The following is a 26,010-nucleotide window of genomic DNA, read 5'->3' on the forward strand; positions in this document are numbered from 1 at the left end:
GGCTGCTTCCTCTCATCTCATGGTATACATGCACACAGAATCTTATCAGACCTAATAAGGATATGATTTTTATCAGCACACAGATGATTATATATTTCTAAGCATAAATGAAAATATAAAAAATATCAATTCCAACACTCCCTCCTGTTTGTGGTTTGTACCAGCTATTCGTAATATATAATTTAGTGAATTTTACAATTTAAGAAAGTTAAGCAGACTTGGGTTCAAGATGTCGTTGATGTGGCCCTCTGACGCAACTCGGGTTTCTCATGTTGCCCCTTGTAAAAATTAATTGCCCACCCCTGGTGTAGAGGGTGGAAATCAGCCAGGACAGCTCATGAAATATAATAATAATAATACATTTTATTTGAAAGCACCTTTCAAAACACTCAAGGTCACTGTACATAGTAGAATAAAAGCAACATAAAAGCAAGCAGTTTACAGAATCATAAAAGCATAAGACATAAACAAATAAAATAGCAGAGTGGAGAGGTTATGTGGGATAAGCTATTTTGTACAAGTGGGTTTTGAGCTTGGACTTAAAGAGTGAGAAGGAAGAGATATTTCTTAAATCAGGAGGTCGGGAATTCCAGAGTCATGGAGCAGAGCAGCTGAAAGCCCTGCTCCCCATGGTGGCAAGACGGGGGGAGGGGACGGAGAGTGAAAGGGAAGAAGAAGATCTGAGACAACGAGATGGGGCGGTGATCTTAACCAGGTCAGAGAGATATGGAGGAGAGAGATGATGAATAGCCTTAAATGTGTACAAGAGTATTTTGAAATTGATGCGACCGGGAGCCAATGAAGCTGCTGCAGGACAGGAGTGATGTGGTGGGCAGAAGGGGTCCTGGTGATGATACGGGCAGCAGAGTTCTGGACGCGTTGGAGCTTGCGGGTGGATGTTTGAGTAAGACCAAAAAGAAGTGAGTTACAATAATCAGTCTGGGAAGTAACAAGGCTGTGGACAAGAATGGCAGCAGCATGTGGGGAGAGAAAAGGATGGAGACGATTAATGTTGCGCAATTGAAAATATGCAGACCGAGTGACGTTATTAATGTGTGAATTGAAAGATAGAGTACTGTCGAGGATGAGACCCAAGCTTTTCACAGAGGAAGAAATGAAGCCTGGTGAGTTATTGATAGTAACAGAGAAACTGTTGGTTCTGGATAATGTTGATTTAGTGCCGACCAAGAGGAGCTCGGATTTATTACTGTTGAGTTTGAGAAAATTAGAAGAGAACCATGAATTTAGTTCAGCTAAGCAGAGGGTGAGGGAGGATGGGGGGAAGAGCAGAATCAGGTTTGGTGGACAGATACAGCTGGGTGTCTGCTTACATATTATTGATTTCAGTTGTGTAAATCTACAAATCACACTGTAAGATAGAAACCCCTGCTGAGCAAAAGGAACAAAGGCTGCTCTCAGTTTTGCCAGAAAACATCTCGATGATCCCCGAGACTTTTGGGAAAATACTCTGTGAACTGTCTCTGCTGCTCGTCCTCAGAAGTGACGAGTATCTCAGCCTTCCACACAGCGAGCCTTTTCTCCTCATTCAGATTGTATCATTGACTTTAGGATCTGCTGTTTGATCTTTTCCTTCCATCTCTCCTGGTTTATTTCTCACCGATCTCACTTGCTACAGTGACTACAATAAAAACATCCTGTTTGTGGAACAGCACGTGTGTCTGATCACTCTGCACTGCACGCTCAATACAAATCTCACCGCCAGTAAGGACCTCAGTCACAAAGAGAAAACCTCAACACATAATATACACAAATCCCAGCTGTCATAATGTGCACCAAATTAATCCTGTTTTTTCTCAGTCCTTGCAGCGCTTTCTGTCACCTAGAGCCAGTTAATGTCTCCAGATCAGCCCTAAAGAAGTGCTGATCTTTGAAAATGAATCCACTGTGAGTGTGTGAACAAATGCCATCGTTTTTAAGCCCCACAGATACAATCATAGTCTAACTGTACAATGCAATGTAGTCCAAATAATCCAGCACATATACAGCAGTGAAGAGACAGAGGGGTCAGTGAGCAGGGACCTTTCACAATGCTACATTTTAGGTTTTACCTTTGGCAGAATCACACTCTTACTTTTCTGTGTTCGTGTATTTGAAGTGAAATTAAAGCTAATTAGAGCTTAATGGCATGAAAGTGGAAAGTGCTAAAAAAAAGAGAATTATCCTTTTAAGTGAAACTAAATATTTTCCTTCCTCTGTCTAAAAGAAGCTTCATCTCCTCTCTCTGTTTATACCAACTCTACTGTCTGACTGGCTTCTGGAGACTCAGATTTGAAGTTTGCCAAACAGAAAAATTTATATTGTTCACTGAATGTTTTCTAACAGTAAACATTTTTCTAACATTTGTTCCCAGTTTCTGTCTTTCCATGTGTTGTCCCGTAATCTGAACTGGAGCCCAATGAAGCAGAGTGTAATCACCTCCTACGAGCCATCCTGTCACAGTGAGTAGAAGCTGCAGTATTATATACTGGCTCTTTGTCATTTACAATGTGAGCTATTCATGGTGGCCTAAAACAAACTGTGTGCATGCTCTTGTTGTTAAAGGGAATCATCCTGCAAAGCCACAAGTCAGCGTCACCTCTGTTTCCTGCTTGTCCAAAGTGAACCGTGATGAAAAGATCAAGTCATACAGAAGTGAAGCAGCAGGATCAGTCATGGACGCACGAGTTTGTTTGTTTTGTGGCACCACAAGGGAGCCTGGAGTGACTGGAGCCCCACTGGATCATCACCAGTAGGAAGAAAAAAAACAACCATGTGGAACATTTTTGTAGAATCGTTGCAAATTTTCCAGCACACACTGGATGTGATCTGGGAATGCAGTTTCTTCCAACGTGTACTCAGATATTTATGCAATACTTCTGTAAGAATGCTGTTTGTTGACTTCAGCTCAGCATTCAGTACAGTCATTCCCTCCAAGCTGATCACCAAACTTGTGGCTCTTAGACTCAGCAACTCCATCTGTACCTGGATCATGGACTTTCTGACCAACAGACCCCAGCATGTAAGGTCAGGCCATAACTGCTCTACCACCATCACACTCAACACTGGCACTCCACAGGGCTGTGTGCTGAGCCCGTTCCTCTATGACTGCAGACCTGGGTATGGATCCAACTCCATCATCCAGTCTGCAGATGACACCGCGGTGACTGTATCATCAGAGGCAATGATGAGTCTGCTACAGGGAAGAGTAAAGCACCTAGCTGTGTGGTGCTGACAATAACCTGCTCCTGAATACCAGCAAAACCAAAGAGCTCATTGTGGACTTCAGGAGGGAGAACAGAGACCCCCATGTCCCCATCTACATAAATGGCACAGCTGTTGAACGGGTCTCCAGCTTCAAGTTCTTGGAGACTCACATCTCTGAGAATCTGTCCTGGTCAACTGACACCTCCAGCCTGGTCAAGAAGGCCCATCAGCGCCTTTCTTTACGATACTGAAGAAGAACCACCTGTCTGCTGACATACTGGTTAACTTCTACCGCTGTGTGATAGAGAGCATCCTGACCAACTGTGTCACAGTGTGGTGTGGGAACTGCTCTGCTGCTGACCGCAAGGCACTGGCCCCCCGCTTCATCAGCCCGTATGAAGTTGATGCGGTTGTTAACCCGGCAGCAGTTCGGCTCAAGCTCCCTGTTTCCTGGCGCATACATCCCACGTACCACGTTTCCCAGGTCAAACCTGTCCGCCGCAGCCCGTTGTGCCCTCCGTCCGTGCCCCCTCCTCCCGCCCGGCTTGTCGCCGGTCACCCGGCCTATGCGGTCCGGCGCATCATGGCTGAGCGCCGGCGTGGGCGTGGGTGGCAGTTCCTGGTGGACTGGGAAGGGTACGGTCCCGAGGACCGCCTCTGGGTTCCGTGCTCCTTCATTCTGGACCCGTCCCTCATCACTGATTTCCGCGCTTCTCTCCGCAGGCCGCAGTCCGGTTGGTCCCCTGGTGGCGACCCTTGAGGGGGGGGGCACTGTCATTGTCCGTGGTCCTGTGTCTGTGGAATGCGTGATGCTCGGGTAGCCACACCCCCGGGCTGGGCCATCACCAGCACACCTGCTCTCCATCACGGTGACTACACGGAGATCTACTTAACCCGGCGCTGACGGATGCTCCACGCCAGTCCGTTAGTCATCCCCACAGTGGTTTCTACTTGGCGTCTGCTACCTGCCTGTCCTCCGGCTCAACTGGATCACTCGGTGCATCATCTGGCCCATTCGCTATCCCCACGGACTTCCTGCCCCCACGGACTGCCACACTTCCCTCCCGAGCTCCCACGGTCCCATTCTATCCCCCCCACTGTCCCGATCCCGGCTTCCTCGTGTCATTGTTTCCCCGGGTTTTTAGTTTCTTGTTTTGCTCTCTAGTTTCCCCGTGTCGCCTTTCGTTGTTATAATAAAGTGTCTTTTCTGTTAGCGCGGAGTCTGCGTCTGGATCCTTTTGTGCACGCGCGCCGCGGCGCATGACAGAAAACACTGGAAAGACCTCAAGACATTTTTTCTTTTGCTTACTATGTAAACAAAAATTCCCACCAAGGGTTTTCAGTGTGAGATTTAGTGTGTAGAGAAAATACCTGTGCCAGGTTGTCTCCATCTAGTGGTGAATAACGCATTACCACTACATCAGGTGAGTTTTTCTCTGTGCACAGTGACACAAAACTCATTTAACAACATAAACTATTTAAAAAAATGATGTAGGCAGATCAAGGCAATGTTACAGATTCAGTAAGAATGGAAGTTTATTGCAATGCTTCAAATATGCAGGGCGTCACACTAACACAGCTGTTTATGTCCAGCATCGCTCTGTTATTATCAATTTGATTCGAAACGTGTCCAGGTTATTGTCTTAAACTTGCATTAATGATTTTGTCTACTGTCGCTTTTCAGTTACGATGGATGGCATTTTTTAATGAGCTTAAATTACATTTTGAGTTGAATTCACTGATACTGCAGTACTGATGATGATGAGCCTTTATTTGTCACTACAATGTTACACGTACATGTCGTACACGTTATTCTGATGTTTCCCAACTGCTCTTGTTAAAAAAAACTGAACTCATTGTGGCGAGAATAAGGCACGGCGGGACCACGGAGTATCATTCGGAGCCATCTTTATTTACATCTCACCACAACACACCCAAACCCCTGAGTCCCCGTGTTTTTAACTAGGCGGACGTGATTAAGGATGCCGTGCAGGTGCGTCCGCCCTCCCTGCACGGCACCGCAGACCACGCCCCACCACACTCATAAAATGACACAAGTTGATATAAAGAATAGATTTTATTCCACAAATGTAGTGAAATACAGTTTTTTAAATTATAGAAACAATTAAATACAGCCATTTAAAACAAGCAAACAACCATTTTCTCACTAAACCGGTTGTGTTCCTGTCTGTTATGCATGAACAACAGATTCAAATCAGTAAAGAAGGGAACATTCAGCCTTTATCCACTTTGGAAAAATGCAGTGTTGCTGTGAACATGAAACGTTGTTGAAACAGATTGCAGATTAGTGATAAATATACAGGCAGCAATATGACTCTAGAAACCATGAGAGATGTGACTGGCACAAATACAGGGTAAGGTTACATTCAAATAGGACCAAAAACATCAGCTTTGGTGTTCATGATGCTGAAATTCATTTCCATTAAAGCTTGTCGTATGTTTCTCATTCAAAGGCAGCTGGTACAGCGCAGGTCTGAGTAACCTGTACATGCTGAAGTAAATTTGGTCTCTAAGCACGACGACCAGTAGAAGGTACAGTGAGAGTTGTTATACTGCATATTCATACTTATACCTATGAATACTGCGTCTGTACACCACCACAGGGTATTTCAGATAATCAAAGTCTTTCATGCTGTTATTCACCTGTGCAGGAATTACATTGTCTAAAATGTAAACTCACAAAATTTTAAATTTGTGAGCTAGTTTTATTGTTTCTGATCTGTCTGTCTGATTTATTTTGATTTTTAATGACAGCCTCTACTTACTTATCTCGGAGCTCATAGTTCTTGTGAACAGCCACTAAATATAAATTTATCATTTGGGATCAAATCTTTCAGCTTTTTAATGAGCAACATGTCGCGTGCAGCCATGAAACTGCCAGTCAGTCAACTGTCCAATTACTTTTGAGTCTTTAAAATAGAGAGTATGTATAAAATGGTTGTAATTCCTCAGACAGTGTTATATTACAGTTACATACTAACTGCACTGCTACATGTGAACTCAGCCCTGGCAGGTACTGAGATCCTCAGCTTTTTTACGGAGTTGTGTCAGAAGTCTTTTAAGCTCGACATCGAGCTGTTCAAGATTTGTTGATTTCTGAACTATCTCGTCCTGCAGTCTTTGGATGGAGTCGGCTTTTCCTAGAAGAAAACAAACACAAGGAGCATTACAGGGAGTGGCACACACTGTCTGTGTCAGGACCGTACAACTGTATTTCTGATATATTTAGTCATTAGAGAGCGCCACACAGAATGTCCACAGAAGCAAAATATTAGACCACCAAGTCAGCGGGGGTTAGCTCATGGTAGCAGCACGCAACAAAAAAGTTACCTGTAAAAATTCAACTGAACTGTTGATATGAAAACTTTCTTACTAACCTCACAATCAACACTTTATGCTTTATGACTAAATGTCCTACTTTCCCCAATGAACTGAGGATGCATTGAGTGAATTTTTTTCTTTTAGTGGAAATGTTGGTTAAATTACCGTCTAGAGCCTGCAGCATGTTTTGGGTTATGTTAGCCAGAGCTCCTGCATCCTGCTGCAGTTTGTTCAGTCGATCCCCCGCTGGCTCCGTCTCACCATCTGTCCCGGGAACATCTTTCTCTTTAAGATGGTCAAGGTGCTTCTCCAGAGTCAACAGGTTCTACAAGTACACACATAATATGGCACTCAGTTGTGGCCTTCTTATTCTTAATCCATAGCGTTTAATATGATGTTGCCAAACCTTTGCTTCAAGTCTTATAGGAAGACCTTCCACAAGGTTCAGGAGTGTGTTTATGGGAATGTTGACCATTCTTCCAGAAGCACATTAGTGAGGTCAAACACTGAAGTTGCACAAGAAAACTCATAGTGTGAGTTTTACTCTTTCTGCACCAAACTCACTCATGCTTGTGTTTATGGACCTTGCTTTGAGCTCTGGTGCACAGACCATCTCCCAAGTGTTCTCACAAAATAGTCCGAAACGCATTGGCACGCTGAAGCAGGAAGAAGTCCTTCCACTAGAATTAAGGGGAGAACACAACTCCTGAAAAATAATGCGACACAATAATTCCCCCAAACTTTACACTTGGCACAGAATTCCTCTGGCAGTCACCAAACCCTGCTTTAGAGCCTTTGTAGCCTCGTGCTTGACACCACTGCATCCAACGCTTTGCATTGTGCTGGGTGATGTCAGTCTAGGCTGCAGTTGCTCAGCCATAGAAACCCAGTCTGTGAAACTCCCTGTGGACTGTTCATGAGCTAATCTCACGGTCACATGAAGCTTGGAGTCCTACAGTGGGGCAAAAAAGTATTTAGTCAGCCACCGATTGTGCAAGTTCCCCCACCTAAAATGATGACAGAGGTCAGTAATTTGCACCAGAGGTACACTTCAACTGTGAGAGACAGAATGTGAAAAAAAAATCCATGAATCCACATGGTAGGATTTGTAAAGAATTCATTCGTAAATCAGGGTGGAAAATAAGTATTTGGTCAATAACAAAAATACAACTCAATACTTTGTAACATAACCTTTGTTGGCAATAACAGAGGTCAAACGTTTACTATAGGTCTTTACCAGGTTTGCACACACAGTAGCTGGTATTTTGGCCCATTCCTCCATGCAGATCTTCTCGAGAGCAGTGATGTTTTGGGGCTGTCGCCGAGCAACACGGACTTTCAACTCCCGCCACAGATTTTCTATGGGGTTGAGGTCTGGAGACTGGCTAGGCCACTCCAGGACTTTCAAATGCTTCTTACGGAGCCACTCCTTTGTTGCCCGGGCGGTGTGTTTTGGATCATTGTCATGTTGGAAGACCCAGCCTTGTTTCATCTTCAAAGTTCTCACTGATGGAAGGAGGTTTTGGCTCAAAATCTCACGATACATGGCCCCATTCATTCTGTCCTTAACACGGATCAGTCGTCCTGTCCCCTTGGCAGAAAAACAGCCCCATAGCATGATGTTTCCACCCCCATGCTTCACAGTAGGTATGGTGTTCTTGGGATGCAACTCAGTATTCTTCTTCCTCCAAACACGACGAGTTGAGTTTATACCAAAAAGTTCTACTTTGGTTTCATCTGACCACATGACATTCTCCCAATCCTCTGCTGTATCATCCATGTGCTCTCTGGCAAACTTCAGACGGGCCTGGACATGCACTGGCTTCAGCAGCGGAACACGTCTGGCACTGCGGGATTTGATTCCCTGCCGTTGTAGTGTGTTACTGATGGTGACCTTTGTTACTTTGGTCCCAGCTCTCTGCAGGTCATTCACCAGGTCCCCCCGTGTGGTTCTGGGATCTTTGCTCACCGTTCTCATGATCATTTTGACCCCACGGGATGAGATCTTGCGTGGAGCCCCAGATCGAGGGAGATTATCAGTGGTCTTGTATGTCTTCTATTTTCTGATGATTGCTCCCACAGTTGATTTTTTCACACCAAGCTGCTTGCCTATTGTAGATTCACTCTTCCCAGTCTGGTGCAGGTCTACAATACTTTTCCTGGTGTCCTTCGAAAGCTCTTTGGTCTTGGCCATGGCGGAGTTTGGAGTCTGACTGTTTGAGGCTGTGGACAGGTGTCTTTTATACAGATGATGAGTTCAAACAGGTGCCATTCATACAGGTAACGAGTGGGGGACAGAAAAGCTTCTTACAGAAGACGTTACAGGTCTGTGAGAGCCAGAGATTTTCCTTGTTTGAGGTGACCAAATACTTATTTTCCACCCTAATTTACAAATAAATTCTTTACAAATCCTACCATGTGAATTCATGGATTTTTTTTTCACATTCTGTCTCTCACAGTTGAAGTGTACCTCTGGTGCAAATTACTGACCTCTGTCATCATTTTAAGTGGGGGAACTTGCACAATCGGTGGCTGACTAAATACTTTTTTGCCCCACTGTATGTGCTTCAGCCTCTGCTGACCTCACTCTGTGATTGTACATGGCCTACCACTTCATGGTTGAGTTCCTGTCAGTCGCTTCCGTTTTTTAAATACCACTAACATTTGGGATATTTAGCAGTGAGGAAATTTCACATCTGGACTGGTTGCACAGGTGACATCGTATCCCAGTAACACGCTGGAATTCACTCAGCCTCTTAAAGCGACCCATTCCTTCAGAAATGTTGGTAGAAGCAGTCTGCATATGTGATGCTTCATTATATACACAGAAGTAGAAGTAATTGGAAGACCTGAATTCAATGACCTGGATGGGTGAGGAAATACTTTTGCCAATATAGTGTAAATAGGAGCTAAATAAACCTAGCTACAGTTTAATTTGGCCTACCTGAAATGTGAATTCTTCACTTTTATTTAAATTTGTAACTTTAAAAATATAAACAAATACTGAGAAGAAAGCATTTTCATTAAATGTTAGCGACAATCTGTTACCGAAGATATCCACGACTTTATTCAGCAGCATGAAGAACAACGACCCACAAAGCCCAGAACCAGTCTGCAACTCAGCACATTTACAGCTGACTGCACTGCAAAAACACACTATGAGCTTTCAAGTGTGCGGACACTCATTATATTCATTTATATTCACGTTTACAGATGACTGATAAATGCAAATAGAAGCTTACACTGAGTTCTTGTTCTCTCTTCCTTATTAAAGTCAGTGCTCGTCTGTCAGTCTAAAGCAGCTACAGCAGATCTTTTACCTGATTTCCAGCAGCTGCTTCTTTATCAGCTTTTTCTGCATTTTCCCGTGCATCTTCAGCCTGCTGACCTCCATCCTGCAGCAGGTCTCTCAGCTTTTCCAGCTGGGGTTTCATTGGCTTTATCAGTGTTGCTACATTGTCCAGAGCCTTCTCTACTGGCACCAGCTGGTCTTTGGCCTGTATGAAGAAAACCCATCCAAACTCAGCCTATAAGCAGTTTTTATTGTAATAAATAGACCATTGTTTCATCTACGCTTTCTACCTTAGTAAGGTTGTTATTCAAGGTCTCTATGACATTCATTTTGTCTTGCAATTTGTGTTCCAGCTCAGCAAGGGAAGGGCTCACTGAGGTGAAGCCTGCCAGCAGCCCATCAACATCAGCCTTCACACCCAGTGCTGTGTCCCTGCAAGCACAGAAACCATTAGTTTGAAGGACTGATGGGTTAAAAACGACAAAAAATAAGGACTGGATTAAAACAGTCTGGAAAAACTAATCTCTGATTAAATGTAAGACACTAATACTCATATTCATGAAGACATAGACGTTGTTAGTTCTGCATTAGGGACATTCACGTGGTATAGCTGTACAAGCATGTGTTCAGTCTCTAGCTTGGTCTGTACAAACAGTGGGAGCAAAGCTGATAATTCTTTAAAAAACGGAGCATCTTATTCAACAGTTTGACAGTGAAGTGCGAGCATCAACCTGGCATCCTGTGCATCCTGTAGCAGTTTCTTGGCTGCATCTAATTGTGGCTCAGCTTCCTTCAGCACCGCTGTGCTGTCTGGTAGATTGGCTGTCAGATCCTTCAGCTCCTGCAGCTTCCCTTTAAGCCCTGCCAATCTGGGGGGCAGCTTGGCATTCAGGATCCAGTCGCTCACCTCCTGGACATGGGTCAGGTTAGCGGATGGGTCTGGTCACCAAAATAGGAAAAGCTAGAGTTTAGTACTGGAGCTGGAGTTTACACTGTGGTGGTGTTTAAAGGGTGACTGATCTCAGCATCACCTTCTGTTACACCCAAAGAAGTTTCACCCTCCATCTCAAAGTGGTTCCACTCATGCAACAATCCTAAAACAGTCGTACCTGACAGGAAGTCTTTGAGCTCTTTCACAATGCTGCGTGTCTCATTTAGGTCGTCTTCGAGTTTATCTCTGGCCTGCTGCAGCTTACTGGACAGCTTCTCTGTAGACTGCCTCACCTGATTGGTTATCTCCTGTGTTTTCTGCAGCTGTGCACACATTGACATTGAATAACTACTTGAGATGTGTAAACAGATTAAGAATGACTTGTGTGAATAACAAAACTCATTATTTGTATGTAGCTATAAGTGTCTACCTTCTCTGCAGCATCGGTGATCCTCCCAGAGAGTTTGTTGAGTCCTTCCCTCACATCATTGGCATCAGCGTCTGCCTTCTTGCTCAGAGGCAGAGCGCCCACACACTTTCCCCCCTTTTCACAGGGTGCGTCTCCCCCTGGTGTGCACAAATCTCCAATTTCACACTGGAGAGGTGTGCAGGACTTGGAGTGAACACTGCCACACACCTGAAAAACAGAGTTAGAGGTGGAGGGCAATGACGGTTACTAGTGTGAATGACAGAAAATGAACTTTTCATGCACTCCATCTCAGGACAAACAAGAAAGATTATGATTAATGGCCTGGATTATGCTCACACTGAGAAATATGACACATATGCATATGGATGCTTATTTAAGATAATGATCTTTCAGTTTTACTCATATGCTGCAAGTCAGCTAAACCAGCGGTCCCCAACCCCCGGGCTTCGGACCGGTACCGGTCCGTGAGTCGTTTGGTACCGGGCCGCGAGAGTTGAGGCTCAGGTGTGAAATGTATGGTTTTCAGGGTTTTATCGGTTTCCAGCGTTATTTTATTATCGCTTTGATCGTTTACTCGGTTTTCCTGGGTCTTTTCACGTGTGTTATGAATAAATCTTCTTTTTTTCGGTACCGGTACTAGTTTTATTTTGTTGTATTTATCCGCGACACCTTAAAGGCCAGTCCGTGAAAATATTGTCGGGCATAAACCGGTCCGTGGCGCAAAAAAGGTTGGAGACCGCTGAGCTAAACAGTAGATCAAGAAGTTTTTTTTCTGAAACATAAAGCAAAATCAGTCCTGCTAGTTACTTGTTTGGCAACAGGAGTGAGGTTGGGTTGGGAGGCCATGCTGTTGTTCAGTTTATCCAGATCTCTGGTGTTGGCCGGCTGAACTTTGCTCTGAATGTCCTCAGTTTTTTCTCGGACACCAGTTGATTCCTTTATGGTATTTTTCCCGGCCTCAACTTTTTTGGTGGCATCTGTCGAGTAATTGTAGGCGTAGCTGATGGTGTTAAATGCCCCTGCAAAGACAGGAAAAGTCTACATGAGTGGATTTCATGCTGTTGTGATACAAAAATAGTCATCAGTCACATCTGTAGAATTGCAGCGAATGCTTAGTCTTTTCTGACCTGTGTTGGGACTGATATAGTTCTTTGTGGAATCTTTCTTGGCATTGTACACCAGCATGAAGTTTTCCAGCAGGTCCTGCAGTTTGTCCAGCTCAGAGTCCAGACCAGGAGTTTTTGTCAGGGGTGAAAGGTCATTATCAACCTGGTACCTGGAGATGATATTATCAATGAAAAAACAGTGTAAGGTGATTGAATTTAAGGGTGATTCGTATTTGTGAAACCTAGAATTAAGTTCTTCAGCAGTTTCCCACCTGAGCTTCTTCAGCTTAGAAAGAGCATCACGTGTATCAGTGATGGGTGAGAAGGACATGGAGTTCTGGATGACTTTCAAAGTGGCCTCCAGGTAACTGATGCGGGGCCCAAAGTCAGCGCCGCCTCCAGACAGAGACGATAATCTGGAAGCAAGTTCCAACAGGACCAAGCTGACATTCTTTCGCTGAGCGTTTAGGCTGAAGAAGCAGGAGGGACACATCTCACAGTCAGGGAAGGAGTCGCAGCGGTCACGACTGCAGGAGTCGCAGCGAGCTCCAGAGACGCCCGGTCGACATAAACAGACTCCCGACTGCTTGTCACAAACTCCTGGGAGGGTTCCAGTGGCATCACAGTCACAGGCTAAGACAGAGGATGGTCATACAGATCAGTTACGAAGCGTTTTTCAAAATGGAAAGGTTGCAGACATTCAGCCATGCTCAGAGGGCTTACATCAAATTCTTTTTAAATTTGGGCTTTTAATGATTTCTTTGAACTCTTCTTTTTTCTCGGGTGGATTGATTGTGTTTCATTGTCCTGCTGTAACACCAAGTCGTGTCCAAGATTCAACCATTCTATTGATTTGAGGTGAATTTGAATAACTTTTAGACTTTTATCTACTTTGTACAATCTAACAATGCCACTGGCAGTGAAGTAGCCCCAGAGTATGATTACAGTTGGTTCAATGTTCTTTGGTTTGAGCATCTCACCCCTCCAAACATATGTCATTGTAACCAGTCACAAGCTCAATCTTTGTCTCATTTGACCAAAAAACGTATCTCCAGAAGGCATTTGGCTGAACCATGTGGGCAGCTACGAATGCCAGTTAAACTTGAGTCCATCTTCCGTGAGAACTTCAGTGGCTTTGCTGTGGACAGTGATGTACCAGCAGCTTCCAGTTCGCAGCAGGCTTGAGGCTTGGTGGTTCCTGGATTATTACTGAACATCCTAATTTCCCCTCATGTAATCTGCAGTTGTTTTGAAATAAATCCAGCAGACCTCCCCAAGTTGTGCAGATCTATAACTCTCCTTATTATGTCTTCAATGAAGTCCTGAGACTTTCCTCTTGTTCTTGGTCAGTTCATGATCACTAACCGAAGTCCTGCCTTGTCAAGTTAAAACACGGTCAGCACCACATATTAAAAGATACGAGTGAATGTCTGTAAATATTTCTATCAGCCTGTTTGTATCATTTTGACCATACATGGATCTGAGAACGAACTTATTTTTTAAAGTTATTAAAGATGTGCAATCATTTCATCTTGGAAAAAGAACAGTTCAAAGAAATCATTGAAAGTCAACAACTACCATAAAAATGACGGGCTGTTCACATCTTTGTAAGTGAACACACTTTGAAATCCAGCAGCGAATCATAAATGATCTCTAATCCATGCTGGGAAGCAGCAGAGTTTACAATATTTTACCATTACCCTCGTTGTGATCTGGCACTATATCAATGATACTGGACTGAAAGAAAACTCCCAAACGAGTGGTGGACTTACGCTGGCAGCCTTTCAGAGGGTCTCCATATGTGTTATCAGGGCATTCTGTACACGTTCGGCCTCCAAAGCCTGATCTGCACTGACACTGCCCAGTCAGCTGAACAAAAACAAGATCATTTCATTATTTTCCAGAGAAGACAAATCGATATAATCTGTGATGATGATACAAAGACAGAATATTTGCACCCTCGCTACAATCATATCTCATACCAACACCAGTACTTTCTAAGTCACACCAGGTGTAAACAACTTTTCAACTGTAATTTTCAGGAGTGAAGATAAACATAATATTGTTAGTCTTTGTGGGCTCTCGGTCATCCAGGACTGGGAAAATTCAGTTTTTAGCTACATAAACAAACAGTTGTAGACGACATTTGAGGGTCATTATAGATTTACCTTTCGCCTCTGTCAGTGCGCCCCAGGGCAGCTGTGGCTACATGTAGCTGCCATCACCAGTGTGTGAATGTGTGTGTGAATGAGTGGATGACTGGATGTAGTGTAAAGAACTTTGGGGTCCTTAGGGACTGAGTAAAGCGCTATACAAATACAGACCATTTACCATTTAATGAATCTTTAATTCAATTAATAACTATATTGCAAATGCTTTAAAAACAAACACACTTTTGACTGCTCTGGATGGAAAGAGCTGGATACACACATTTTATGTCTTAGGCTACAGCATTACAGCAGCTGATGGATCTCACCGAAGGCCTTTGCGTCATACCTGATCACAGGAATCAGTGGTTGACTTGGTGGCATCACAGCCGCAGGGTTTGCAGGTTTCTGACATGTTTAGCTTCCAGTAGCCTTTCACACACACGTTGCAGGTAATGCCGTGGAAGTGGGGACGACAGAGACACTGGCCAGTTGACGGATCACAGACGTCTGAAAGGGAGCCGTGTGGAGAACAGGAACACTCTAAACAAGAGCAGAGTCTGTTGGAGATCTGCATGCTGCAAACATTAAATTAAATGATACTAATATTAACATCTGTATTCTTACAGTATTGATATAAAGTACTATATGAACATCAATGAAAGTTAATATAGTTTACAGGCTTTTAATTAGCTTCAGTAAAAGTATAACAATAAAAGAAAAGAGTTCCATGTTTACTGAGGTGCAGTACCAAGCTAAGCTTCAATGTGTAGGTGTTAGGTGACTCACTAGTGCAGCCCAGAGGGTTGGAGGAGCTCAGACCGTAGTATCCTGGCTTGCAGCGGTCACAGCGGGGACCCTCTACATTCACTTTGCATTGACAGGATCCTGTGCTGTCATCACACCGGCCGCCGTTCACTGTCCCCTCGGCACTGCAGATACAGCCTGGCGCCAAAGACATCAACACGGTTTATCCACAAATGTTCAGTGTGACCTGCAGTCAGAAACGTGGTACACAGAAATGTTAGGAGGGATTTCACTTACGTATGCAGGCATCAGGACGATCCATTCGACTGCGGGGGTTTGGCTGGTATCCTGGAGCGCACTGGTCACACTTTGGCCCTGTGGTGTGGTGCATACAATTTTCACACACGCCTCCACTCCTCTGTCCACTGGCGTCATACACCGCCCAGTCAAACCGGCAGCGCTGTGCGTGGTTGTTACACTCACAACCTGAGGACAAGACAAAACATACCCAGATAATTAAAATGAAGAAATTTAGGGATTGATAACTTTATCTATACTTTTCATAAGCTGGGCTTTGGTCTGTGGTGAGCCAGTATGCACATATTCTTATTATTTACCTTTAAATACATCTCACAAATGATTACAGCTAGAGATTACAAGAGAGATTACAAGAGAGATTCCATCGAGCGGGAGGATGCAGCCAGGGAGAAAGAGCTCTAGGTTTCTCTGTTTAGACCTCTGCTCCCCTGATGGGAACTTGGGTATTTTGATCCTTTGAAATAATTTATGTCACACAAAATTTAAACACACACACACACACACACGCACACACGCACGCACACACACACACACACACACACACACACACACACACACACACACACACACACACTTTAGATTAAAGAGTCTGTAGCAGGTCCTACGTTTGCAGGCATGAGTGTTGCCTTCCTCTGCAGGTCTCCAGGGCAAATCATTGTAGAGATCAGCACAGCGCTCACAGTTCACACCTGCTGTGTTATGCTGGCAGTCACACTGTGCGTTCACCTGCCAAGATCAATGAGCAGATCAACAAACTGGACCAACACCATGTCGTCACGCTAGGAATAAGCTGATGGCCGATAATCGGCGATAAAAGTCTATTTTCACAAGCACACCCGAATACTTAAATGATCACTACATGCACACATCACCACAAGACAAAGTACGATCAGGAATCCTCACATCTGTCAGTGTGTCCACGGGGAAACAATCTCCACATAACACATGAAAAACCACACCAAGGAAAACCACAAGAAGGAAATAAGGTCTCCAAAAGTGTGGCGTCATCGAAACATTTTTTTATTTTCCCTGCAGACGTGCTGATGGATGTCAGGTTGTCCCTGAGCTGGATAGCTGGTCGAGGAAGTGGATGGATGGATGAATTTCCAGTGACACAGTGAATAATTAGGGACGCACATCCAGTTAAAGCAAAAACGTCTCTGTAATATTAAAATTGTTTTAGAGGCTTTCCACTATAATCATTTTGGCTGATGTGTGTTTTGTAGCTGTGTTGCTGATGATATAGTCCTCACTGTGCAAAAGAACCTGCTTCTATCATACACCACAATGGCATCCTGACATAACACAGAGTAACCATTAGGAGCTTACAGTAGGACTTCTGTATTAGATCAACAAATAAAGTGATCTGACTTTATTTGCTTACTGTAAACCTTTCGAATGACTGCCTGGGACCATGAAAGGGTAAAATGCCCTGCATACAGACCTGTATAGTACTGGGCAGAAGGTCACTGCTGTATCCTTGTGGCAGACATCGGTTAGCATGTCCATGGCACATACAGCTGCCCATCACCTTCATCTCTTTCAGGGCGTAAAACCTACTGAGACTCCTGCCTGGCAGATGAGGCACATCACCCAGCTCTGTGAATCTCACCCTCAGCCCTGTTAACCCGGACACATCTGTAGACAAAATAGTTATGAGTCACTGAACTACACACTTAAACTGGATGCAAAGACCAGTGTTGATCCATGGAACTGTTAAGGATGTTAGAAAACTTACCTTCAACCTTTTGGCTTTTGGGAGCGGCGACGTAAGCGTATTGACCTAAAGGACTGTACTCAATCTGGGGAAGTGAAATGCATATATATTAATTCTGTACACAGATAGAATATCTTACATTGTTGCAATACTGCATTACATTTATTAGAAACCTTTTGTTGATGCCATTCCCACTCAGAAAGATTCAAACAGTCTGGTATGCTATGTATTTGTCTATTTATAAAGGATGAATCAAATATAAAAATAAGCTCTATGCATTTTAAATATAAATGAATAAAAATAAAAATAAGAAACAGAAATTTTTCTGTTCTGTTTCAGGACTAAATGATGTATTTAAGGATGTACTTATATGTAAATGTATAAAAAAGAAACGAAGAGGAAACATCATCATTTGGCAAACATGAAGGTGAAATAATTATTCCGGAGCAACAGCAATTTCTCCCTTACTGTGTGATCTTTATATGGATTTGTGTCTGTAGGGGGCAGTGTGTAGCAGTATGTCTGGTCCATGGCAAGAGGAACTCTTGTGGGTACGCTGGGAAATGCTTTTTGACAGTTTGTTGCCATGTAGAGGGTGGGCTGCCATGTTTTGCCGTTGTCCAGTGTCCTCTCTATGACCAAGGCACTGGGACGAGGACCCTGCAGAGAAAAAACCCCAGCAAAATAAAGCAAAGTAGCATACACTCTCCAAAAAGTCTCTGAGTCAAATCACATGGATGCATAGAACATTCATTAAGCTAGAAAGGACAGACTGTGTCATACCTTGAAGTTGAGCACCAGATTGTCAAGCTGGAACAGGTTGTTAAGGTTGAGCTGAAGGGTAACTGGACTCGTCTCTGCAGGAACAGAAAGCAGAGCAGTAATGTAGCGTATGTGTAAGCTCAATAACAAAGATCTGTAATCAGTCGTCTCCCTGCTTTCCTGAGTTTTGTTTGCTTTCCCGTTCTTTACGTCACTACTGCTTTCCCACACTGTCAGTCCCAATACTGTCATCATTACTCTAGTCCAATCATCTTCCTGCCCACCTTCTTTCACCTCTTTTTGTCCTTTTATGCTCAATCATCCAGGTAAGGGAGTTCCAAAAAAGTTGATTCTGTTCATCTGGACGTAGCGTTTTCAGGTCGAGTAACGTTTTGTAACTCATCCAGGTGACTTCTTCAGTCTGAGCTGACTGCAGGTTTCCCACCCTTATAAACAGTACATTTGCATAATGACAGAAACTAGCACCAGTGAGTGACAATGGGCTGTGAGATCAGTTTCATTATCATTAACATGCTGTACCATTCATACAGCCCTTAGCTCAGGAGGTAGAGCAAGTCACCTACTCAATTGGAAGTTTGGGTTCGATCCCAGTCTGTTCCAGTCTGCATGCCAAATATCCTTGGGCAAGATTTTAACCCTTCGATGCATCCATCAGAGCATGTAAATGTTAGACAGATACTTACCCAGAAAGAGCATAAAAAACAATGTGAATGAGGCAAGTTGTGTAAAGCGCTTTGAGTGTTTAGATGAAGTAGAGAAATGGCATATAATAACCAGTCCATTAACCATGAGTCCCATTCACAGAGAGTTGGAGAATGGCTGCAATCACAGCATGTAAGATGGTGACAGATGGACCCTTAGGCCCCTCCTCCATTCAAAGATGGTCTTTCCCTTTTCACGTAAATGGCCTCCTTGACTCCGCCCTCAAACCAGCGTTCCTCCCTGTCCAGGATGTTACATCCTCATCCTTGAAAGAGTGTCCACTGGCCTGTAGGTGTAAATAGACTGCAGAGACCTGGCCTGATGAGGTGGCTCTTCTGTGGTGTGCCATCCTCTTAGCCAGAGATTGTTTGGTTTCCCCGATGTATAAATCCTGGCAATCCTCCTGCACTTAACAGCGTACACTATGTTACTGGATGATAGGGTGTGGCTAAATATTGGTGGATCTTATGTGATTGGATATCCAGGGGGAGGGGTGGAGACGGGTGGGCACTTGACAGGGTATGAACTGGAATGCCCCGAAGTGTTTTGGGTCCTGTATAGGGATCATGGGCCCTGCCAGTCAATAGCAACTACAATAGGCTTCATAGGGGACATAGTTTTCAATTTAAATATAATGCACTTTAACTCTATAGCACCAAGATGACCCCCTATGAGCAAACACATGGTAACAGTGGAAAGAAAAAACTCCCTTTTAACAGAAAGAAACTGTTAAAAGGGAGTTAACAACCAGCCATGACCGACTGAGGTTAAACAGAAGGAGGTAGGACAAAAAACACACTGTAGAAGAACACACTGTTATCTAATGATTAACTGCAAAGCGGTCTAAAAACACACAGTAAGTGAAATGAGTTGAGTGACGAAGAAATGCTCTGGAGATTCAGAGGGCTCAGGGTCACCTGATCCAACCCTAACTTTGTGAAAACAAAAAAAGGGAAAGGTTTAAGCCTAATCTTAAAAATAGAAACTGGTCACTGCTTCCAAAGAATACAGGCCTGAAAGCTGTGGGGTCTGTCTCCCATTCGATTCATAAATAACCTGGTAACCACGAGTACAGTGGGGCAAAAAAGTATTTAGTCAGCCACCGATTGTGCAAGTTCCCCCACTTAAAATGATGACAGAGGTCAGTAATTTGCACCAGAGGTACACTTCAACTGTGAGAGACAGAATGTGAAAAAAAAATCCATGAATTCACATGGTAGGATTTCAGGTGTTTCAATCACTTCGACGGCCACAAGGTGCACGTTGGTCATGGAAGTGGCAATCAAGATGCAATCAAGCCCTTAGTAATGGAGATCACTCTACAAACATTTGTGAATTAATGGGTTGCTTTCAGGAGCTCAGTGAATTCCAGCATGATACTGGGATGTATGCTACTTGTAGAACAAGTCCACACCTGAAATTTCCTTTCCACACTCAACTGTTTGTGGTTGAGTTTGTGTCAAAGTTTCTCTTATATTACCACTCAGTGTAGACCACGTAAAATCACAGAGTGGGGTGAGTGAATCATGAGGAGTATAGTGCACAGAGGTTTCCAAATTGCTGCAGAGTCAATTGCTACAGACCTCCAAACTTCACGTAGCCTTCACATTAGCTCAAGAGAGCATAGAGTGGAGTGGTTTCCATGGCTGAGCACTTGCATCCAAGCCTGACATCACTGAGCACCATAGAAAGTGTTGGATGCAGTGGTGTCAAGCACGCCACCACTGGAAGTGTTCTCTGGAGTGACAAATCACGCTTCTGCGTCTGGCAATGCTCCCAACTTTGAGGGAACACTTCGGGGATGGCCGGTTCCTTTGCCATCATGACTGCTCATAAAGACACGAACGAGCTAGGTTGGTGCAGAGGATCTTCACTGGCCTATTTATTAAGAATGGGCCAACACTCAAGTTCACACGCATGTGAAGGCAGATTAGTACTTTTGTCAGTATAGTGTATTAGTTGTATTATGCATGAGTCCTTCTTTATGATTGCTTGCTTTCACCCCCCACCTTTCTTAGACTGCCACCATCTGTCTGGCCCTGAGGTGGACACAACATCCTGGACAGTGTGGGCCAGCTGACTGTTTGGGTTCCTGGAGTCACACGGACAACATTTCATCTTCCTCTGAAAGAATAAAAACACAAAGACATAAATAAACCTTTTGTTTTCCCACAAGAGATTCAGTGTAATGTGTGATGTAAGGACAGTGTGCCACTGAGCTGACCCTGAACTCGAGACCAGTGACTGGCCTCTGAATTCTCTGCTGTGCCACATAAGCTGGGTCACTGAGCAGGTAACAGTGAATTTCTAATAGTTCTAGCACTGAACCTTTGCCCGAGTAAAAGCTTGGTAAACACAGTTTATTCACTATATTGAAGTAAATTCTCAGTCATCTGTAGAACCAGCCATATATCCAAAGAATGCTGGACTTTGTAAAAAACAAACAAAATCCAGTTGCATTGGTTTGCAAACTGTATATGTTATTTAATATTGAGTATTGGGATTTTTTACAGTGCTGACATGTGCAGTTTATGAAAAACTGTGAATGTACTGTTTATAGCTGAACATTTTCTCACTGACAGCTCGCACCACTGATTTCAGCAGTCAGTATTTATTAACACAGGAGGGATGGTGTCCCTTTACAGAAACTCTCTGAATCTTTTCTTTAGAGGCTGCTTGGCTGCTGCTTGGCAAATGAAGGTTCAACTCCCTCTAAAGATTTTATATAGACTCGAGGTCTGGAGATTGGCCGGGCTATGGGACCGTGGGTTCAGGGGGCGGTGCCAGGGGAGACTGGCTGACACAGCTGGCAGTCAGCACTCTAATGCTGCCTTCTCGATTTAAGCAGCACGCTGGGAGGACAGAGGGAGGAGCGCGAACAGCGTGCAGTGCAAGCAGTCAGGAGAAGGCTGGAAAGCACCGTGCTAATAAACATTCACTAATCTGCAATGCTGAGTGTACTGGGTCCTTATATTACAATAACTATCATGTTCTTCTTCCTTAGCCACTTGTTAGTGTCCCTGGTCAGATGTTTTGGGTCATTGTCACTGGAGAACTCATCCACGACCTCATCTCCAGTGACCTGGCTGAACATTCAAGACTTTTGGGTAGATGGCCCCATCCATTGGCCCTCAATGCAGTGACATTGTTCTCTACCATTAGCATAAAAACAGCCCCAACGCATGTTTCCACCTCTATGCTTGACTGTGGACATAGTGGGTTTTTCTTAGCACAACTTGAGTTGATGGCAAAGATTTTGGGTTTGGTTTCATCTGACTACAGCATCATTTAGATGTTCACTGGCAAACTTAAGACGGACATATGGGAGCAGGAATGTCAGTGTTAATACTTCATGCACATATCATTTATTTGCAGGAAATCTGTCTTGGAGAAGTAGACAGTATCTCTAAGATGGGTTAGGAAGTGTCTTTCCTCCTTTTCCAGCAAATTTAAAGATGTTGCTGCCCCTATTCATAGAAATATTCCCTTAATTCACATTAAAACAGCCTGGGACTCTGCTGGCAGCTTTATAATTGTCTGGGGGCACGTTTATGAGGCAAAGATGGCTCTTGTAAATATGTATAATTAAATATGTCTTTGAACATTGGTCTCTTCTAATCTTTTCAGTTCCCTCTTCATGTGTTTCCATGCTTTTCATATGAGTTTAAATTATCCTGATCTTGCTTCTTCTCGCTTTTTTTCTTATTTAGGATGTTATTTGGAACAAGAAGCCTCCTAAGGCTGTGCCGCTGAGCCTTACAGAGGCCCAGGGTTACCTAATCTCTTGTATTTTGGGGCAACAAATATGAGGAGCCTGAATTATTGAGTTGGATATGAAGAGTTCCCTCTATGATGGCTGGTTGTGGAAGCGAATTCGGCTCATACGCTGTCTTTGAATGCCACACTGTGCTCACCTCTTCACTCTCCCACCTTGACTTACACTCCTGTCCACCCTCTGCCGGGGCTTTTCACAAACCATAGTTTTTCTCATCCTTCATTATAACACCTGGTCTACTGGGCTAAATTTGGGGACTTGTATGTTTATTCTGGATTTGCTTCTTTTAGTGAACAGAGTTTTGCTTACTTCGAGTACCTTCAGCTTCGACACTTTTTCTGCAGCTCTTTTTCATTAGATACAAAATTTGACACCTCCAGCAGTAAAGTGGCATTCCTGGCTAGATCGGACTTGTTTCCTCTGATGACGCCGAAGGCTTTCATCGTCATGTGTGCGTCTTTGTGTGAACGCTGAAGTACAAGGATACATTTAAATGGATGAACAGAGGACCACGCCTAAGACAGTTATTAGCTCCCTGAGGCTAATCCAACATTGTCCATACTGTGATCTATGAAGATAAAGTAACATCAACACATCCTAAGTCTCTATGTTTATTTGTATATATTTTCTCATCTTTGTGTTTGTAGTGCCAGTGTCCTGTGCTGCCTTATCCCCACGCTCTGTGTTGTCTTTTCTTTTTCTTACTTTGTGTGTTTCACTTGGTTTTACTTTTGATCAGTTGCTATTGTCTTTCCCTCCCCTCACTGGTTGCACATGAATCTCATTTGTCCTCCTGTCTGTGACCTCTTCTATCAGTCAGCAGTTCTGGTTTGCACTGGTTTAGTTTGTGTACATTTCTGTTCCCTGCCTCTTTGCCTGTTTTCTGGAAGCCAGACACACTTTGAGTGATTTTGTAGTTTCCACTTTTGTTCTGTCAATCCGATAATGTCACATTGTTGAATTGAAGCGGCTGCTTCTTCTTTGCGATCTTTGTTTTCTCTAAATCAAAAACTAAAGCTGAATTTTTGGATATTTTACCTGAAATGCTCTTAAACTGGAGAACCCTTTAGCTGCAGAGATATGCCTGGAAGTTCTCACTTGTTTGTTAAAGGGTGATATAAGTTTCCAAACTTTCCATTCGCCCAAACAGGAAAGGTCGGCACACCATCTCCCAAACAGGAAAGCACGCTCTTACCTGTTGGTACGGGGTACAGAAGACCTCTGAGCCAGTGAGGCCACAGGTAGATGAAGCCTGAAGTTGGTGAGCCCTGCCAAGGAGCAAGTCATCTGTGGGTGGGTAGCATGCCCCCCATGAGCAGTCATTTTGGGCGTGTGACAGTATGGCTGAGGCTGTCAGGAGGAGGGCAGAATGTGTACAGGTATGAATACAACACACCTAACTCTAAGCTTTCTGAGGCTCTGAAAAACGTCTTCCTTTATTATTAACTGCTGTTCAAAATACATCTAAAAGACAGAGTAACCTACAATAAAACTGTTAAATGAGTGTCATGCTGCTTTTGAAGCAGTAACAGAGATGTTGGTCTGCAGCTATCGTACTGTCTATTTTCAGGCCAAAGGTCATTCTAAGGGACGAAACAACCCAAAGCTGTGTACTGGTCAGATGAAACCACGTACATGAAGCACATTGATGTTAGATTAAGGTTTACTTAGAATAGGTAAAATTATAAATGCATCTCCACATTAACCCGGTTATTCTTAAAGATGTACTGCAGCTCTACACAGTAGTTATAGGCTGTGTTTGTATCTTCTTACAGGATTTCATGACAGATACCAACATGTCTAACATCACATATTTCAGAGACAGACTGTCATGCACCAGCGTGAACATCTCCATCGAACCGTTCACTGCTGCAGCTTACTTCCATCTCTTTAGTTAGTAAATAAAAAAGCTGCAGGCTTTCTATTTCAGGGTGTTTAGGAATGCTAACATGTGGCGTGCAAAACTCAAACTAACATCACAAACTCAATAAATATAATAGCAATAAAGCAGCAGTGAAAATGGGAAATCTCACCAGCCAGTAGTAAAAGTATTCTCATGTTGTGTTCCTCCTGTTAAAACGTCCAGAAGAAATAGGAGCAGCTGTCGGCAAACAAATACAGAAGACAGCCGGCTGCTGTGCTGGGAGTTCAGCTGTGCTGTGGAAAGTTGTGCACTGCTTCGTGTTGCTGCCTTAAAAACCATTTCTCACCTGGATAGTGTGACACAGCGTGTGTCAGAGTCACGCCCTGCACCACCACTCCCTCCACTCATGAATCAGCACACACACTCACAGAGCCAGACACACACTCAATAAAAGTAGTCATTACTCATTTTCATTTAATTTGTACACTATTAATAATAATAATAATAATAATAAATATTTATTAATTATCAAGTAATAAATAAAACTGACTTCAGGTGAAAGCTAAAAGCAGCAAATGCATTCTTTGTTTGTAAAGTTTGTGCAGCTACTGGAGCTGATAGGATGAAACATTAAAACCAATCATTGTTCAGACTCCATTACCTGCATTTCAGTTTTCCAACAGTTTGGTTTTTAATTAATTTGCTGGTGGTGGTCAGAGGGCCCGGTGGCGCCAGTGTCCGGCAGCCTCGCCTCTGTCAGTGCGCCCCAGGGCAGCTGTGGCTACAACGTAGCTTGCCATTGCCAGTGTGTGAATGTGTGTGTGTGAATGGGTGAATGAATGTAGTGTATAGCGCTTTGGGGTCAGTCCTAAGGGACTGAGTAAAGTGCTATACAAATACAGGCCATTTAATTTAATATCTACAAGCTAATTCAGCTGCCTCTGCTACTTTGTGTTTAGTTCTCATTTCTGGCTGTAAACATGTAGGCTTGAGTGAAGGGTGATGATGACTAAAGTACCAGGACAGGGTATGGACATGGCAGCTTGCAGTCATTCGGTCAGTTCTCCTCTGTGTAGCCTGACAATTTGTGCAGTAGGGTTACCATCCTAAGCAGCGTTTGCATGGCTGTGTGTTAACTGCTGTGTGTGCTGTCCTCTGAATCATCACTGTGTAGAAAGAAACAATAGCCTGAGGCCAGGTGAACATACACTGTGTGCTTTTCTTCATAGCCTCAGACACACTGACTAATGCTAACTGCAGGGTGTGTTTTCTGAGAAATCACAAACGCACACTTCTGACAAGCGTCGTCATGCCTGGACAGTTGCTATGGTTCTTTTGTTGGTAACCAGAAGGTTTTATATCTACATCAATCCCAGCCTTAGTTACAGCAAGATGTTTCAACAAGTCCTCCAATCCAGACAACAATGTCAGTCTGGAGCGGAGGACTACCCTCCAGACCCATAAGGGCATTTCCAAAACGAGCTACATGTGGCAAGAAGCAGTGTAACCGACACTGTGATGTAAACTGCACAACACTTTTGTGATGTTTAAGCTGTTCTTGTGGTGGCATCTAACACATTTAGTTCCCGTACACTTCAGTGTAAAAAGATGGTGTGCCGACCTTTGATTAACAATACTGTAATAAAACGTAT

General features: G+C 43.7%; 1 protein-coding gene across 1 annotated transcript; it reads right to left on the minus strand.

Moving 5' to 3' along the window:
• Nucleotides 1–5,266: 5,266 nt before the first annotated feature.
• si:ch1073-15f12.3 (laminin subunit beta-3) lies at nucleotides 5,267–24,682 on the minus strand. The gene is made up of 22 exons (XM_040029064.1): nucleotides 24,528–24,682; nucleotides 23,690–23,844; nucleotides 20,729–20,843; nucleotides 18,018–18,091; nucleotides 17,703–17,894; nucleotides 17,256–17,319; nucleotides 16,962–17,155; nucleotides 16,123–16,243; nucleotides 15,497–15,685; nucleotides 15,242–15,397; nucleotides 14,802–14,995; nucleotides 14,078–14,174; nucleotides 12,578–12,938; nucleotides 12,327–12,475; nucleotides 12,007–12,218; nucleotides 11,200–11,406; nucleotides 10,948–11,092; nucleotides 10,570–10,777; nucleotides 10,129–10,270; nucleotides 9,867–10,043; nucleotides 6,712–6,871; nucleotides 5,267–6,365 (listed from the first exon to the last, which is right to left on the minus strand). Exons 1-22 carry the CDS (start codon nucleotides 24,550–24,552, stop codon nucleotides 6,226–6,228), a joined length of 3,477 nt encoding a protein of 1,158 aa, XP_039884998.1. The 5' UTR covers nucleotides 24,553–24,682; the 3' UTR covers nucleotides 5,267–6,225.
• Nucleotides 24,683–26,010: the final 1,328 nt, after the last annotated feature.

The sequence above is a fragment of the Simochromis diagramma genome, unplaced genomic scaffold, assembly GCF_900408965.1.
Source record: "Simochromis diagramma unplaced genomic scaffold, fSimDia1.1 OVJJ01000352.1, whole genome shotgun sequence".
NCBI lineage: Eukaryota > Metazoa > Chordata > Actinopteri > Cichliformes > Cichlidae > Simochromis > Simochromis diagramma.